Raw genomic sequence first — 17,684 nt, 5'->3', positions numbered from 1 at the left:
CAGGCTAGCTGAGGCTAGAAAATAAAGTGAGATCTGATCTTTCAGCTGGGAGGCTTTCAGGAATCGTCTGAACATGATCCATAAACAACTCAAAGGATGACTTTGAAGAACCTTTCTCTCTCTGCTTGGTATGCTGGTCGTTTATCATTGTGCTGAAATGGAATCCCCTTTAAAAGATATAACGGCTTCTTGTTTACTTAAACGCAAAGTGGATGATGGGCTGAAAGGTTTTGCTGCCAGCAGAGCAGTCATGGAGAGCTTGGTACAGCTCCGGAGCTGAAACAACTGTGCAGCTCCCACGTTCTGCACTGAGCCAAACCAGCCGCAAAGCGGATGAGGCGAAGGGAGAGTTTAGGTGTCCTCTGCCGGAGCTGAGTCCTCGGCGGGCACCACGAACTGCTGGCTCTTCGCAGGAGAGGACCAGGATTGCCGGGCGTTGGCGGGCGACCCGTCGGAGCGAGCAGGGGGCTCTCCCGCAGGCGTCCCCGCACAGCCGCTGGCTCGCTCTGCCCTCCAAAACCGCAGAGCGGAGAAGGTGGTACGAAAGCAAGCGCCGCGGAGACTGTATTTGCCGGGTCTAGCTTTGGGGTGAGCTTTTCCCTGCCCATCACCTTACCAGGGAAGCTAGGAGCTTCAGCAGCACGTCATTGATCCACCCTGGGCATATCTCTGGGAGCCACGGCACCTCCCCTGGCTCCCTCCCTCAGGACCAGAGGTCTTTTGCTGAACTCTAGAGGAATTAAATGTATGCACATATTTATATCGAGGAAGCATATTTTAAAATATAAGGGAAACTGAGCGGTATGCCACCTTGTGACACTGCCGAGGGTAGAGCTCCCTGCGCAGAGAAGGCAGCGTTCACGTGCACCCGCGCAGGTCTCACTACATCTCTGTCCCACACTGTCCTCGTCCCGGTTCCTCTGCCCAGGTGTTGGCTCTTGCGGAGCAGGAGCGCTTGGTTGAATCCAGGGAATTCCAGTCGGTGGCATGCAGACCAGTAGTTTCTACCAAACTTAAAAGTTTGCTTCTCTTCTGCAGAGCCCGAACTGTGCCTTCCCCCTCCTGCCTGCCTTCCCTCCTGCTACGCGCCTGGGTGGTGTCTGGGCAGACGGACGAGCGTGTCCCTAGCCCGGGATGGAGTCCCGCAGCTGTGACTGTACAAGCGGAGTCACAATGTTTCGGCAACCTGCGGTTTGTTGTAACCTCTCATTTTCTCAATCTGCTGCATGTTAACTGGATCCTTCAGTGGGAAATTCCTCAGGGGCTCTGCGGAGCACAGCTGGGGTCCTGCGAGTGCAGGACGGCTGATTTGTGGCTGCAGTGCAGCTGGCAACATTTTCTGGGATTTTCTTAAAGCTTTGGTGAGTTTCCCTTCCACAAGTGAGTCTCTGTCCTGTGGGACACCAGCCTCCATAGGGGCCAAGGCATGAACCACACACTCAGGAAGCTGGTTGTCATTTTGGTTTTTGTTTTTTAATTTGAAATAACTCTTTGAAGCAGATTCAGGGCAGATACCACTGACCTCTTACCACAAACGTTTAACATGTATTCGCAATGATAAAGTCATACAGCTTAAAACACAAAATAAAGGGTGGGGGGAAGAGAAAGAGGCCACTGCCTTTGTGTGAGTCTGGGTCCCATGTCAGGGAGAGCGGCCATGCGGCGCCGGTCTCGTCCCTCTGGCTGCAGCCATGCTGCGCTGGGGCCACGCGCCCGGTCTCGAGTTGAGGCCTTTGGTCATGAAGTCTCGCGTCTGGGTCCTTCGCTGACTCATACTCCACCTCTCCTCCCCGCAGCGTCCCCCGCGGAGCCCTGGGGAGGTGGGCTTCCCTCCATGTGCACTCCCACTCCTCAGCAGCATCCATCTGCGATCCTGGGTGGGGGGTGTGTGTGTGCAGCCTCCTTATTGTGTGTGTGGTTTCTGTCGGGTCTGTGGGTCAGTCTGGGAGTATATGTCTGTCTTTCTGGACATGTGTACGTGTTGTGTAGCAGTGCTCTGGTTCAATAAAGCTTTCATATACATAGCAGCAATGAAGTCTTGCCATCAGGTGACGTAAAGGGGCAGCTACTGGGCAGGGCTAGCAGACGTCGCGGGGACCGCAGCCCCTTTCTGTTTGCTCTTCCTCTTCTTGGTGCCAGACTTAGCATCTTTGGTGTCTTTCCGATTTCTGTTCCCATTTGCACTGTCTTGCTTTCCTTGCTCTTCCTTTTTCTTCCTTTTCCCTGCAGTAAAGCAAAGGGGCACCATAAGGCTCTCCAGCAGAGTGAGCTGGCCCGTGGCCCACGGCTGCCAGGGGTGGCCCGAAGGGCTTGCACCGCTCCCCACGCAGAGAGGTGCCCGAGAGCCGCCCTATCTGCCAGGCTGTGCTTTGCATTGCGAGCTGTTGCCTAAATAGAAACAGGGAAGAAGGATCAAATCTAGGTTTAACTTTGTAATTGTCGGTCTCCAGCAGAAGTGTTAACACTTGCATTTCTCCGCGGCTGCATACCAAGCCCCTTAGCTAACGCACGCTGCTGTGTGCATCAGAGGAACAGATCGGCCGTGTCTGCCTCCCCCTGCCCGCCTGTTTAATCCCTGTGGTGTTAGTCACTGCTCAGAACCGGTTTCCCTCAAAACACTCAACCCAGCTGCAAGCCTTGTCCATCCCATAAGAGGATGACCAAACCACCATTCATCCTGAAGACACTGTAATTCCTGGGAAAAACACAGACCTAAGCATTCTGGTAGAGGAGAAGACGACTCCCATCACCGCAGTGCACAGGCATGCACCTTCTTCGGCTGCTCAGCTGCCTTGCTGCTCTGTGGCCAGGGAAGAAGCTAAAATACCTGAAAGCCCGTGGGACACATGGCAAGCCGTGCTGAGCATCACCCACCCGTGGGTCCTTCTAGCTGCCGTCACGTTGTGTTCCCTGTACCGCAGAGGGGTAGTGAGATGTGCAGTGCATTTATGGTACTGGACAATTGGCTGAATACTCGTGCCTGACAAATAAAGGGTGCTGGGGAGGGATGGTGAGGTATTCCACGTCTGCTCACCTTCGGGGCACTGGTTCTTCTGCACAGTGCATCGCCGCACCTCCGTGGTGGCAGGACACAGGGACACATCTCCAGAGGGAGCCTGCAGAATCCGCCGCGTTCGGTCTTCGTTGCCCTTCTTGAAGCCACAGAGCTTCCTCTTCTTGGAGCAGGGGCCCCAGGGCCCCCACTCACTCATTTCACATTGTGCTGCCAGATAACAAGAGAGGCCAGCAGTAATTCTCGGTTCTCCGTTGCTGCCTCAGGATTTCCTGGAGCCCTTGCACACCATCGCACCTCTCCCCCACTTTAGGCTTGAAGAGTACGTGTGTTTCCCCAGCCGCTTCCTAAGTTTTCAAGGCACCCCCTTCCTTGCCGTACCACACAAACTCTGAGTCACACTTCACAAACACGCGGCAGCAACACTGGGGTGCTGCTCCCCGCCTAGGCTGGTCTCCAGAGGGCTCTGCCCTCTGAAGGGCTGGGTCTGACCTGTACCGTCACCCACTTGACACAGGCACGATGAGCCATCGTCTCTGAGGGGTTCGTTTTATCGTGTAAACCAAACTGTAGCAATACACGTGACTGGACCCGACAGACGCACAAAAAGCTCAGTGAAAGGTGCCCGAGCATCGCTTACCAGGACTGCTGCACTCCATGGTGCCGTTGGCAGCAGAGTAGCCTTCGGGGCATGTGACGTAACATCTCCCTTTGTGCAAATACAAACCTTCCTTACATTTTGTGCAAAAGTTTCGACTGAAACAGGACTCACAGTTCTCAATTTTGCATTCTGGGAAAAAAAAAAAACCACAGAGCCATCATGTAGTCTGATGTGAGCAAAAGACTCAGGAAGCACTTCACTGCTAACTGGAGTTCACTCCCGGCTCCAAGGGGTCTGCCAACAGCCAGGGCAAGTCTCTGAACGTCCTGCCAGGCCTGATGGTGCTACTCGGATAGAAGTCAGTTTTCTTTGCACCGTTCCCTGATACAAGACAGAGCCACTGTGCTGCAGCTCTCATAGCCAGCAGCAGTCACTGCCAGCTTGAAATCAGGCAGAGTGGAAAAGGTTTGGGCTGGTGTTTGCCTTGAGCATCAGTCAGCCAAAGTGGGACAGTGCAAAGAATAAAGTCCTGTATCAACTACTCCAGCTGCAGCTACAGTATGGGCTGCAAAGTAACAGTTAGACAGAAATCTGGCCATGAGGGTGATTTGCATGAAACTGCCAGGGAAGTGATCGCATTTTTCCATGTCCAGCTTCTTTCTGGTGCTCTGGCTGAAAGAGGCAGCCCCAGGCCAAGGATCTCGTTGAGAGAGCCGCTTGGCTATGGTGAACGGGCACAGGAGAGAAGAAAAGGTACTTGTGCGAGCAGTACCTTAAAAGCTGAAAGGATCCCCCTCCTCCTCCTTCCTCCCAAAGAAAGAGGGTGCCAGTCTGGCAGCCCAGGTAACAGAGCTTCCCAAATGCCCTGCAAGATGCCACATCCACAGCATACCTGGGCGGTGCTGAGCATGCTGCGACAGGGTAACCCAGCCCTGAAGGATTTGCCGGTCACCCTCTGCTCTAATGGACCACTGGTCCACCACCACCACCTGCCCGCAGCATGGAGAGACCCACAGAGGCTCTCAAAGACCAGGAAGGCCAAAACTCAAGTCAAAACCTGCATGGAAGGGCTGATGGGGGGCCAGTGGATGCTTATCCTCCTTCTGAGGGCACTGTTTGGGCAGTATCTAGCGGCTGTTCAAAAGGAAGGAGCGTCTCAGCCTGGCTGCATGCTGCACCAGCTGCACCGTGCTACGGTGGGGAAGCGCCTGGGCACTCAAGGTGCGTTAGCCATCATCAGCATAAATTATGGGGTTATTCCCTGGGTTATTGCCCTGCTCAGCACGGCCTTCTCCCCTTCCATACAGCCACAGCATCTCCTCTCACCTGAACAGAGGCAACACGATCCCCTGCAAAGCACCGCAAAGCACAGCCACCCTCCCGCATTTCGCCCGTTCCCTCCCACTCCCGTACTCACTGATGCACTTGTTCATGTCTGTATTGCGAAGGCCAAAGTATCCCAGTGGACAAGATGGTAGGCAAATCCCAATTTGCCGGATATCATTCCTCTCCAGAAGGATGAAGAGTTTGGGGGAACATCTCAGGCACCCATTGAACTCGGAGCACAGGTCGCAGCCTCTGGCACAGCCCTGACTCAGCTCAGTGCTAACTGGAAGAGCAAGAGAGAGGCGGCAGTTAGTGCCTGCCCGCGTGGCCGGGCTCTGCACGCACCAGCTTCAGCCCCAACACACCGGCACCACCGGCAGCAAGGGCAGGGGCCGGGGCAGCCCGAGGGCCGGGGTCCTGCTGCACCGACACACTCGCCGCGGCTCCCGGTACCGCTCCGGCCGGGCGTCACGGCCCCGTGCCCGATGCCCACAGGCACCAGCGCCGCGCCGAGCACGGGCACGAGGGTCGCGACGGCGGCAGCAGTGAGGAGCGGGACCCAGAAGCAGCTGCCAACTCTACACAGAGTCCCAGCGCTGTCTTCCCACCAGCCCCCTGCCTCCCAGCCCTGTCCATCAGCCCTGCTGCCCGTGCTGGGCAGACACCCACGAGGGACACGTACCCGGGTGGGCCAGCGTCTCCTCGCCGTGTCCCCTCTTGGAGCTGGTGGTGCCGCCTCGCGGAGCTACGGGCACGCTGTGGGACGAGCGGGGCCCAGAGCCGTGTGGTGCTGGAGCGAAACTGTCTGAGTAATTCTGTGCTGCGCTTCGAGCCAGGCTGCGTCCCAAACTAAATCTCGCTCTGACCCCGCTTATGTTAACGATATCTGGCAGTGCAGGAGATTTCACTGCCCCCAAAATAGAGATGTGTTCTCAGCTCCTAAGTTCAGTCCAAGAAAAATACTCAATCCCATGTCTTGAGAGTTTTCTGCTTTTAATTATCATATAAAATGCTGCTTGTTTTGAAACCAATAGCATTCTTTGCAGGCTAGAATGCAGGTTATTTTTATTAGTTTATTATGCAAGCAGCGTCCTTGTTTATAGAAAAGCTGTGTATTTAAAAAAATGTATTCTTTTAAATACTGTGTTTACTACACTTCAAAAGCAAGCGCGGAGCACCACAGTATTCACATGCCAGACCAAGAGGTAAGAAAACTTTCATGTCCCCCCGCAGTGACCCGAGACCCCGGCAGCTCCCCTGCTGCCTGCCCCAGCCCCATCGCTGGGTCCATGGGCGCGGAGGCTGCCGCAGCCTCAGGAAATGAAACAGAAAGCAGAGGGGTCCCCAGCCCCGTGGACCCTCAGTGCCTGGCTGCCAGGAGGGTTTGCTGGGTCTGGACTGGGACCTCCCCTGGGCATTTTGGGCCCTGGCCCCCTGTACGCAGGGACCCCCAGGGGATCCGGCCCCATCCCTCCTGCAGCACTGGGTCGCAGGGCCAAGGTCTGTTTCTATGGCAAAGGTATAAACTGGGCCCTCACTGGAAACTGCACTTTATAGCATTAGCTATGACATCAGGTTTTCCTTGTTCTCACAGGGCTCAGCAGTCCCAGTTTTAATAAAAAATCATTTTTATATAATTTAATTTAAAACAGTTTTAATGTAAAACAGTTCTACAACTAGCTTACACCAATGAGGGCAAACTCATGTGGCTGCTCTTGTGCCAATTCAGCCTGGTTGCCCTGCGTGAGCCCGGAGCTGGGACCGGCCAAGGACCATCCAGGCTGGAGGGATAATTAAAAGCCCGTGCACCTTGGGTCGCACTGTGGCCTGGCTGCCCCATGGCCCAATGCCCCTGCAGCAGCTGAGCGGGCACCCGTGCACGGCCGCTGCCCGGGGCAGAACCTGCTGGGTGGCTCCGGGCGGGATGGGGTGGCCGTCGGGGAAAGGACGGTGCGGGGCAGGAGCCTGCCAGCGGAGCAGTGCTGGGGTGTCGGATGGGGAGTGATGCACGGCTCGTGCTCACACGCTCCCTTCCCTTCCTTCTACTGCTCACTTCTCCCGGCAAGGTGCCTGACCGTGGCGGGGGACCCCGAGGCTGCCGGCCTCAGCGGGGCGCAGGGCGGGATGCGCACCGCTGCCTGCCGGATCCGTGCTCGCGGGGGTGAAGGCGGGCAGGGGCCGGGGCAGTCGAGGCGCTGCGGGAAGCGGGGAGGCTGACCCCGTCCTGCTCTGCAGAGCCAACTCCTCCGGCCGTGAGTGGTGCCATGGGCACCAGCTTACCCGAGGGCCGCAGCCCCGGGGAGCAGCGCCGGCCGGTCCCTGCCCTGAGCCACAGGCTGCAGGGCAGCTCTTCCCCATCCCTGCCCAGTGCTGCCTGCAGGGTTAGTGGGGGCAGCTGCCAGGGCGCCGGGGCAATTGCCTGAAGCTCAGGGCTGCGGCAGGTCCGGCGGGACAGGGGAGTGCACGTCTCTGCGCGGGAGTGGGACTTGGGGAGCTGCGGAGGCTCGTGGGGCACCCCGGGTTCTGCCCAGGTCTCTGTGTTGGTAAGACATTCACCAACTTTCACATTCACGTTCACCATCTGCACAAACCGTACAGCATCACGAGAAGAAGTAGAGAAGAAAAGCATTTCATACATACTTCGTCTTTGCCTCTTGCCCTTCACCACTTTGCTGCTGCCTGTGAGATCCATCGAGCTTAGAAAAACCACCACCACAAACAGTCCAAGCTGCATAGTAACTCTCCAGCGCCGCAGCCCCTCTGTCGCAGGGTGGTCGGAGGAGCCCGCTCCACAGCTGGGGATCTCTCTGCGGCCGCTAAAACGTCTCGGGCAGGATCAGAGCTGAGAGTCTGTGCACGAAACCTGGTACGGGACCATATCCACAAACTACATCAGCAACAGCGAGCTTAGGTAGCAGGTAACATGGCTCTACCTTCATCCCCGTAAGGAGCGCAGGAGCTTGGCTCTAGTCCCATCTGGGGGCTCTGGCAGCGAGTGTTAGCTGCTTGCAGTTTCCAAATGCACTCGCAGGAACTGCAAGGGAAGAGGAGAACAGATTAACTCGACAGTCGACATCTCTCCCGTTAACAGCTGGGCTCGGCACTGTGGCGGGCGAGCGCGGAAGCAGTGGAGCAAACTGGGGGAGCGGCACACAAGGGGTGCAGGCAGATGGCGGCACCCGGAGTGGCATGGGGCGAATCGCCCTCCAACCTTATCCACAAGTCACTGCGTTGCTTAATAACAGTTAGCACACGTAGAAACGCCTAACGCAGCTTTGCCATCTGCCGATGCTGCATACGGTTATAGCTGTAACTTGTTTAAAATAGTGCCAGTCCCCCTCGGCCACCCCTCCTCGAGTAGCAGATGGCCTCCGCAGACTGCCAAGTGCACAAGATGTTTCCCATCAAGTGGGCACCTCTGGGGCTGGTAGTCGAGCCAAGCAGAAAGCGAGCCTGCAGTCCCAAGCCAGAGACGGGGCTGTCTGGGGACGGGGCGGGATCATCCCGCGAGCTGCCTGAAACGCCGCGTTTCTGCTCGGAGGGAATTTCCAAACCTCCCAGCTCCCACTCCCCCAGAGTGGCAGGGAAGGGTCAGTGCTGCCTGCGTGGGCAGAGGCAGTGCCGAGTGGGACCGAGCGCAGGAGCTGCTCTGCCGTGGGCTCACTGGCTCTCGCATGGCTCTGCCAGTGGAGGAAGCCCGGCGTTGGGCAGCGAGCGTGGCCATACGTGCCGTGCTACCCTCGCCAAGCGGCGGCGGTGAGAGTTGCCCGACGTGTGTGGCAGGACAGGGCGACAAGACGGCAATGCCAGGAGGACAGGCTGGGCAACCAACCAACTGTTCCGCATGAACTTCTTGGAGAGCAAAGGGAAGCCCAGTGCAGCGGGAAATTGCCGGATGGCAGCCCAGCGCGCAGGGCTCCGGGTGCAGCCAGCCCGGGAGCTGCTGCGTGCCCCGTCCTTGCCCTGGAGCATCCGAGACCTTGCTCCTGCTGGCTGTGCTGCCCGACTCCAGGGGAGAGGCAGTGCAGGCAGGGCTGCTGCTCCCCCGGGAAATGACCTGGGAGGTGGTTTTCCGTGTGCCCTGTGGCTGGCGTGCAGGAAGGGTGACCTCCAGGGCTGCACCGAGAGCTCTGGCACTGCCAGGCAGGGCCACGCTCTTCTCTCTGCAGCTGGCAGAGCGAAGCCCTGCTAACGGCTGCCATTGTGTGGGAATAAAGGCGACAACATTCACTCTGTGAAGTCAAATGAAACAGAAAATGGTTTTAATCCCTTTATAATAACTGCGCAATCGCCGATGCCCCAAATGGCCAGTGATGATGGTGCTGGAACGAAGCCCGGCTGCAGCCCGCGCGCTGCCTGCGGGACGGACACGGGGTCCGGGGTGCCGGCCCCCTCCCATGCCCACCGTGGGGTGGGGAACTTGCTGAGGGGCCACTGGCCGGAGCAGCTCCCCTGCTCCGGCCCAGCTGTAGGGTGGTTATGGCTACGGCAGCAAAATACCTGAACGGAGAGGGCTGCCCACAGCAGCGGTAGTGGGCTGGCAGCATCTTGAGTCAGCTGCTGCAGGGAGATGTGACCCAGGTACTGCTGGACCTTGTAGCAGCACGTGCCTCGACACCGAGATGTGCCCTGGAGCGGGCAGCTCACGGCAGCTTTGGCTCACGTGTGCCGGCGAGACCTGCAGGCCACCAGGTGCTGCAGAGCGCTGCCATCGTCCTCGATAGCCTTGAACTTTTCACCGCGTCCCTGCTGCGACTCTGCCGAGCGCTGCTGGGGCAGGAGCACAGCGCTCCCCATGTGCTTGTCGTTACAGCCCGCAGCTCATCCACAGGATTTTCAAATAAATAATTAGTTGCTTGTGTAAACACCAACTTGTTCTGCACTTCCAAGTCTGTTTGCTGCAAGCTGCTTTATAAACACTGTCAAGTGCTTAAGCTGGGCTGTTGGGAGTGTTTACCAGAGCGGAGAGCTGTGCCGGGAGGGGATCCCACCCCAGCCCCGCAGCCTCCCTCCCCACCGTGCTCACGTGCAGAGACCTGGGCACGGCACGGGGCTCCCCTGCATGGGGGTGAGGCAGCACAGGCAGCCGGACCCTCTGGACGGATGGCCTGGCACAGTATGGCAATGTACGGCACGGCACAGCCAGAGGACCCCGGGGATGCTAGCTGGTGTGAGCAGGGCAGCGTCAGTACAGCACGGCCCAAACTCTCCCCAAATTAGCGCTGAGCGCCAGCTGCGCTGGAGGGAGCACAGTGCCACCACCCCAGCCTGGCTGCCCCTTGCTCTTAATTACAGCGGCTTTGCAGGTGAAGTGCATTGCAGGAAGTACAGGCTGAACCCGCTCCGCGTCCTGCAGTGTTTACACAACACTCACAGTTTAGGCAAAGTCCCCTTGGTGCGGGGACAGCAGCGGGGATATTCTTAGGGAGCAAATACAGCCCCAGCATGCCAAGAGCCAGCGTGAAGCTTATGCCGCCGCCACATACCCCATCTCTCAGGGCTTGTTCAGTGCAAGGGCAGGGAAGTGCCATGGGAAACCTTGAGGCCACAACACAAACCAGACAAGCACACACTTTTTCCTCCTTGTTTCCTTGCTTTGTGGCCCAAAGAGAGCCTGGGCCTCCAGCCACAGCTGCCCACTCAGCACAGAAAAGCTACTGGCATCCTGGATGCTGAAAAGCCAGTGCCAAGGCGGGTCACTAGTACCATCCTCATGTTTCAAAACCTCCCTGCAAGCACACAGTGTCTGCGGCATGCCCACCAGCAGACGCTGCCGCAGAAGGGCCGGGCTTCCAGCTCTTCCCACCCTTACCTCAGGACACAAATTATGATTCCTTCTGCTATTGCAGCCATCAGTCAAGCTCAGGTTGCTGCAAACAATTTCCAGTCTAAACATTAGCAGGATTTATGCCATTATCCCATCGACAGGAAGAATTTGGGGTAACCTGAATTGCTCTGAATTCGTTTATGGAGAGACCTGGCCCCTGCTTCTGAGATGACAGTAAGCCTTGTTTGCAATTCAATCAGGATAAATTGGTCCTTGGGAGCTCCAATGCAAACCAGAAAATGTAAACCATCCAGATAATTTACCATTAGTCCTCCTACATGCAAGGTGAGAAAGACCAACATTATATCCCCGGGATATTCAAGACCTAATCCTCAATAACTAAATTGCTGATATATTGCCTCTTGCTGAATGTATCAGGCTATCCGTAATGTAAACGGGCTCTCCAAAGGTTTACTGAGTCTGAGAGAGAAGGACCAGATGCTTGTGCGAGGGCTGGAGGCAGGACAAAGTCCGATCACAGCAGCAGCAGTAATGAACCCCTGGGAACTGCCAGGTTGGCTGCCAACAGCCGGCTGGACATCAGCTATGAGTGCAGGGGAATTTGGGTTTCCAGGTCCTGGAGCTAGATAGAAAATTTGAATTTCACCTTGGCAGTCTGTTTAGGGGGTGCGAATATGCAAGGAGAACAGGTTTCAGAAATGTCCTTGCCTGCAGAAGGAGTCACGGTTTTGCAGGGTTTCACCCTGGTTTGTTTGGTCCCAGCAGTCTCCCAGCCCCGCACCCGGCAGTTCGGGCATGGGGGACGGCACCCAGGACAAATGACCCCGAGCCCTCCCCAGCCCCAGGGCAGGCAGAGTCCAGCTCCGGGGAGGTTGTTTCTGGCAGCAGCTAGCTCCACGCTGCCGGCAGATTCCCCAACCTGCCTTTGTGTCAACTTTCAACAAGCCTGTCAAATAAGGATAACGGCACCCGGATATCAGAGGCGCTGGGAGGGGAAGGGGAGGAAGAAGAGGAGGAGGAAACAAGAGTGGGCTGCTAAGGAGAGCGGGGCCACGCGCGAGGATGGCGTCCGTGGGGCATGCAGCGGCCCTTGCTCCCGGCACTGTGAGCTGCTGCCTGGTGTCTGAGGCAGCCAGAGGAGGGCTGCGGGGGGACAAATCCCAGCAGGTACCGGAGGGGAGATAAAGGAGACTGCTCAGGGGTGGGGGGAGACGTGCTCCTGCAGACTGGCACCGGGACCAGCCGTCCCATCCGAGGGTGGAACGGCTCCCCAGCACCCACCAAAGCCGCCGGGCCAGTCTCAAGCAGCAGTAGGACGGGGCGATGCTGGTGCAGCACCCTGCACCCTGCATCAGGAGGCACTGCTGCCACCATGAGCCCCCCCGCACCCTCCCCAGTCCAGCCCTGCCCCGCAGAGCGGCCGAGCCGCTCTTGCAGCACGGCTGAACCTCAACAGGTGGGATACAGCCAGCAGCAGAGGAGGCATCTTTCAAACAAGCAGAAGCCCACACACGCGTTTATCTCGCTGCATGCCTTGCCCTACCTTGGCAAAAGTCTCCAGCAGGCAAAGCTTCCCCGAGACATCTAAAGCTTGCAGCCCCAGGTGTGGCTGTGCGGCTCCCCAGCCCGGCGAGGGAGCATTGCCAGCGAGCTCTGAAGCACACATCTTCCCTCGCTCCCCCGGCGCCTGCCAGGAGACGCGGGTGTCAGGAGCCAGCCCCGGGGAGGCGAGTGCCAGCCAGTGCGGAGCGGGAGCCTCATCCACGTGCGGTCAGAGGCTCTCCCCAGAGCTCGCATCGACGGGCAGCAGCAAGGGAGAGGGGCAAAGAGGTGGCCCCCGAAGAGCGGTTCAGGGCCGGCTGCCTGCCCTGTGCTGGCTGCATGGCTGTCTCAGCACAAAACCCCTCCGGGCAGGAGGGGGAGGCAGTGGATGAGGGCTGCACAGGAGCTGCAAGCTGGGGTGCTGCAGGACCAGCAACACCCAACACCCCATCTGCCTCCTGAACATCGTTCAGCCCTGCGGCACCATCATTCCTATTTTACAGGCGCACAGAGATGCGCCCGCAGTGCTGGTGCTCCCCGAACCCAATGTTTCTGCTCTGCCTGCACTAGGTGACCCCCCATGGCCGGAGCTCCCTGTCTGCTCTACAGCAGGAGGAAGGCAGCACAGTGCCACAGGGAGCGGGTTTGGGGGCCCTCACTCTCCTTGGGAAAGCCTTGCTGTCTTTCCGAGGGGTGTTTCCCTGTCGGCAAGGCAGAGACAGTGCTAACGCTACATGAGCGGCACTGTGAAACCCTCCATGGAAGAAGGTCCCACACACGCACGGCTCGGTCATCGCGACTGCCACAGGGTGTCTCACGTGCCTCCAGCCTGCAAACATCTCTGCACATGCACATGCAGAGCCACTTTGTTCTGCTTAATCCTTGAAGCAATAAAAGAAGGCTGCATTAAGTCAAATTTCCGAACCAGAAGGTCTTCATTTGATATTATATCCCAGTGCCAAGTTCTGCAAAATCCCTAACCCATAAACTTCACTGAAAAAATAAAATAATAAAAAACAATCTGGCAGCAGAGTTCTCCACAGCATTGTTGAGGTCTGACTCCTTCCACCAGCTTCTGCACTGCATTCCCCGGATCTGCGGAGCCGTGCTGTGACCCGCTAATGGGGAATACGCTGAGGAGAGGCTCCTGCCCGCGGCCGCCCCACTGCCCCAGCCTGGCAGCAGGGAGTCACTCCAGAGCCCTGCAGCGGCAGCACCCCAGTCTCCCCGCCGGCTCCAGCCCCCCGCTCCACTCAGCACCAGCTCCTCGCCCACCCTGTGCAGTGCCCGGCACAGTAGCTGCTCCAAGTAATGCTGCGATTAATAGTGCCACAGGCCTCTCTCCGGGAGTGCTTGTGCTTCAGCACTGTAAAACATCAGGAAATTTTTTACTGGGGGATTTCCAATCACCCTCTTGCTAGCGCAGAGAGGCGGCGTACTGGTCTGGAGAAGGAAGCAGCGAAGCCCTGAAGCAGGCTGCAGGCTCGGTGTGTGCTGCTTCTCCACAAAAACAGAGCAGCATCTGAAAACACACTGGAGTTGTCCCGGCAGGCATAGCTCTGGTACCGCAGACCGGGAAGCTGCCTGGGGATTTAGCTGCAGAAAAAGCAAACCTATTTCTATTAGGTACGATGACAGGTAGGTTTAAGCTTCCTACAGTTCAAGAACTCACTTACCAAATGCCAACCAGGGACAAAAGGCACTAGAACAGCAGCAACCAAACCAAATTTCAGACCAGAAATTGCAAAACAGTCCATTTCAGAGCAATGCAGACCAGGGCACCGAAAACCTCGCTCTTCCATCAAAAGGGCTCCTCAACAGCCCTAAAGGCCCTATTGCCATGCAGCGACGTGCTCAGCAGATTCCCCGGGAGGTGCAGAGCGGATACACACCATGTTAGCGTACAGCCCCCGCTCCTGGAGACCCTGAATGTGCGGGGAGCAGGGGGGTCTAATGCAAAATGGGAAGCACAGCCAGGGCTGCTAAGGCTCTCATCCTACACAAGTGTGCACACGTTCAGCTCAAACCCAATTCCCCTCTTATTTCAGTGTAAGTGTGACCAAACAAGGACTTACAGCAACCTTCCGCAACTGACTCTAAATGCAGGCTTTTTAAAGCCAGGGCTTACAGGAGCCCAGTGAATCACAAGCCACTGCGCTAAACAGCTTCTCCAGGCAAAAGCAGAGATGAAGCCTGGGGCAAAGACCCTAAACAGCACCTGGGGCTTTCTGCTTGGCCATGTGCAAAGGAAGCATCTGCCAAGTGTGAGCTTCCTGCAGGGATTCCCGGTGCACTGGCTCTCCCACCGAAACGTCACTGCCTGGGAAACCTGAGCCCTGCAGAGCCAGGAGCAGCACCGATTTCAGCAGCAGAAGAAAACACAACTGGGAAAAACAACCAGCTTTGGGCATCGGGCAGGACAGGGCTTCGGTTGGTGGGAGGGAGGGAGGGAGGGAGTGAGCAGGGCAGCCTGAGTTTTCTCCAGACCAGCCATTGCTGCAAGCCTGGCACACGCACATGAGTTCTGCCTTTCTGAGGGGTGACAGCAACCTGCACCACCAGGACAGGGGGACCCTGGTGTGAGCTCTGCGGAGCCTGGCATCGCTCAGGGAGGTTTGCAACAAAGGACACCCTGCAGCCAGCCCACGCCACCTGGCTGCACACGAGCGTGTGGGGAAGCTGCAATCCCAGAGGATCATCCTCAGAGGCAGGTTGTTGGTGGGTACAGCTGGAAGGCGCTCTCTGTGTCTGCCGGGGTCTCAGGCAAAGATGGGCACTTCTGTCCTTGGGGAGATGGCGCGTCGCCCTCGTGCAGCCCCGGGGAAGGTGCCTCTGCCGGCCAGTCCCCACCTCTCAGCTGCGTGGTCCCCGCTTTCCCACCCAGGGCCATCCCCACAGGCCAGGGGAGGCTGACCTGGCCCCCAGCTCTGGTGTTCACTGCAGGCTTATGGCCCTGTAGTGCAGGCAGAGAGGGGCTCTGCCAGCTCAAGCCTAGCTCGGGTGATCGAAACGTGGGGTTTATGCTCTGATCTGCCTCTGTCTGCACGTGCTGGCACGGCCAGCTTATTTTGGCTGCGCGCAGGGGGTCACATCCGTGCCCCTACACCCCCAGCTTGCTCCCTGCTGTGTCCCTCCGGGTGGTGCTGCTGCTCTCGCAGCAGCCGCGCCAGGGCCGGGGAGCTGATCCAGCTGAAACGAGCCTTTTTTCCAGGGTGATTTCCAGGCATGTTGCAGCACCGGCATTCCCAGGCCCGCCGTGCTGCCACCGTCCTCCCACCTAGCCCCTGCAACCCTGGCCCCGCAGTGGGGATGAGATGATCGGGCAGTCAGGATCTCACCTGCTCCAGGGTCATGGATGGACTTTGGACAAAATCATTCAAACTGGAGAACACTCCAGGCATATGTTTCACTGCAAGTGCTGGGTCCCCATGGGATCTCAGCATAAACCTGGCCACCACAAACAGCACTGTAAGCACTGCCCCAAGTTCACGGACCTTCAGGTAACAGGGGGTTTTGCACTGGTACTGTACGCCGACCCCTGTGCAGGAGAGCGAAGGCTCCATGCCTGCCATGCCGTGCAACATTTGCTTCTGCCAGTATTACCCTACTTTAATGCCTTTTACTGTAAGACACCCCTTCAAACCCAAACTGCATCACCTGAACAGCCCCTCACTACAGGGCCATTCAAAGGAACGCACACGCCTGAGCCTACAAGAGACCCCAGGGGTGACCATTCTGCAGTTGCCCGCACCCACGTCTCACAGCACCCTGGCTCAGTTGGCGCAGGGGACCAGGAGGACAGCGGCCAAAACATCACCTTGACCCAAGCCCTTGTTGGGGAGCTGCATCCCTGCCATGCTGCGGGAGTGTGCTGCAGCGAGCCCCAAGCCCTCGCTAACCCACAGGCTTAGCAGCCCAGCACCGAGATCCAGCAGCACTTCCCCTGCACATCAGCATGGGGTGTTAACACAGATGTCTAATTATTACCATGATCGCTGTGAACCATTTCCCCACTGATCCCCCATCCGAAAACTCAGGGAGTACGTACTTACCCCGCACTCTCCGGGTGCCTGCCGTGCCCCCATGGGTGCCGTTCTCTGCAGGAGGCTGAGTTAGGCACGGCCACGACAATATTGAGACAGCAACTGCTTAACTGCCTCGTCCCCTCATTGCTCAGCTCAGGCACGCTCCCGTCTCTGGAAGTCAGTGGGAAAGCAGGCAGGGCACTGCAGCCCGCTGCGCAGCATTCGGCGTCTGCGCTGCGGCCGGCGGGACCCTGGGGCTGGTCCAGTATCAGCAACGAGCTCCAGCGAACTGATCAATATTGCGACTAGCTCTCCGTGTCCCCTTCCCAGGTTTGGGAAGGTAAAACAGTGGCAGGGGACAGCACGCAGCAGCCCAGCTTCCCCGCAAAGCCCCACGCACCTTGGGGGTGGGGGAGACGGGGATCCTAACAGATCGTGCTGTGATTTCTCACAGCTTTCATTGTCTGAACTCATTATCCACATTGCACAAGGCAAACCCGCAAGTCGGATGCTGACAAGGCTTGCGTTCCTCATTAGCAGCCCACATTGCAAAAGCTTCATCTAAACAAACATGCATTCTGAAACCCTTACCTCTGACTTGTCACTCCCTCATCACTGCTGAAAAGACTCTACTGGTTTCTCAGTTTTAAAATACTACAAGACCAACTACAAAAATCCTCGGTTCCTCCAGAGAAAGTTACATGCACGTTTCTGTCAAAAAAAATGAAAAATATATTCATGGCGAGTTCATGGAGAAGTCTGGTGCGTTTGGGTCTGGGTATTTTGTTCACTTGTTTTTTAAAGCAGGTTTCTAACAGCTTCCCAGGTTTTGCGCAGAGAAACAAACCCTTCTGTGATGTGCAGGCTTTCAGCTCGTAAAGATCGCCCAGGCTAGTTCATACTCCATCAGCCCACGCTGCTCCCTGCGTATGCAAAGCAGAAAGTATGTGATCATATCAGAGCAATTTGCACATTAATAAATCCTGGTCTCAATGCCGTAGACTCCATCCCCATCCACCGGGTAGGGGCTTTTTATTATTATTATTACCAGAGTATCCAGCTTTGTAAAGGCATCTAGTGCAAACTCCTGCATGAGGGAATTCCACCCCACTAGTACCACCTCCTAAGACAATATCCAGCCAAAATATTGTGACTGTTGCAAAACCCGGACTGGAGCTCCACAAAGGACCTTCCAGCGTTGCATCCAGAGCCAACGGGGTCTCAGTAAATTACTGCAGTGACACACCATCTAGTTGTCTTTGTAGTCTTTTTTATTTATGACAGTTAATTCCGAGTTATTACTAACATTTCAGTGGTAACTGGCATATGAAGTCATCAGCTGTCACAACTGCATCTGTTAATAAACATGTCAAATATTAAAAGCAGCTT

The 17,684-nt window shown here is 57.0% G+C and overlaps 1 protein-coding gene across 2 annotated transcripts; it reads right to left on the bottom strand.

Annotated features, from left to right (window-relative positions):
* Positions 1-1,451: 1,451 nt before the first annotated feature.
* On the bottom strand, positions 1,452-17,359 carry RSPO1 (R-spondin 1). 2 transcript variants are annotated; one of them, XM_052811699.1, is made up of 7 exons: positions 17,143-17,359; positions 16,887-17,006; positions 7,581-7,974; positions 5,032-5,223; positions 3,654-3,803; positions 3,035-3,223; positions 1,452-2,223 (listed from the first exon to the last, which is right to left on the bottom strand). In XM_052811699.1, exons 3-7 carry the CDS (start codon positions 7,672-7,674, stop codon positions 2,066-2,068), a joined length of 783 nt encoding a protein of 260 aa, XP_052667659.1. In that variant the 5' UTR covers positions 7,675-7,974; positions 16,887-17,006; positions 17,143-17,359; the 3' UTR covers positions 1,452-2,065. The 2 variants fall into 2 exon arrangements, with proteins under 2 accessions (XP_052667659.1, XP_052667660.1); XM_052811700.1 differs by lacking the exons at positions 16,887-17,006; positions 17,143-17,359 and adding an exon at positions 16,323-16,679.
* Between the last annotated feature and the right edge of the window lie 325 nt (positions 17,360-17,684).

Source organism: Harpia harpyja, chromosome 16 (genome assembly GCF_026419915.1).
Source record: "Harpia harpyja isolate bHarHar1 chromosome 16, bHarHar1 primary haplotype, whole genome shotgun sequence".
Taxonomy (NCBI): Eukaryota; Metazoa; Chordata; class Aves; order Accipitriformes; family Accipitridae; genus Harpia; species Harpia harpyja.
This window is presented reverse-complemented; position numbering and strand designations above follow the sequence as displayed.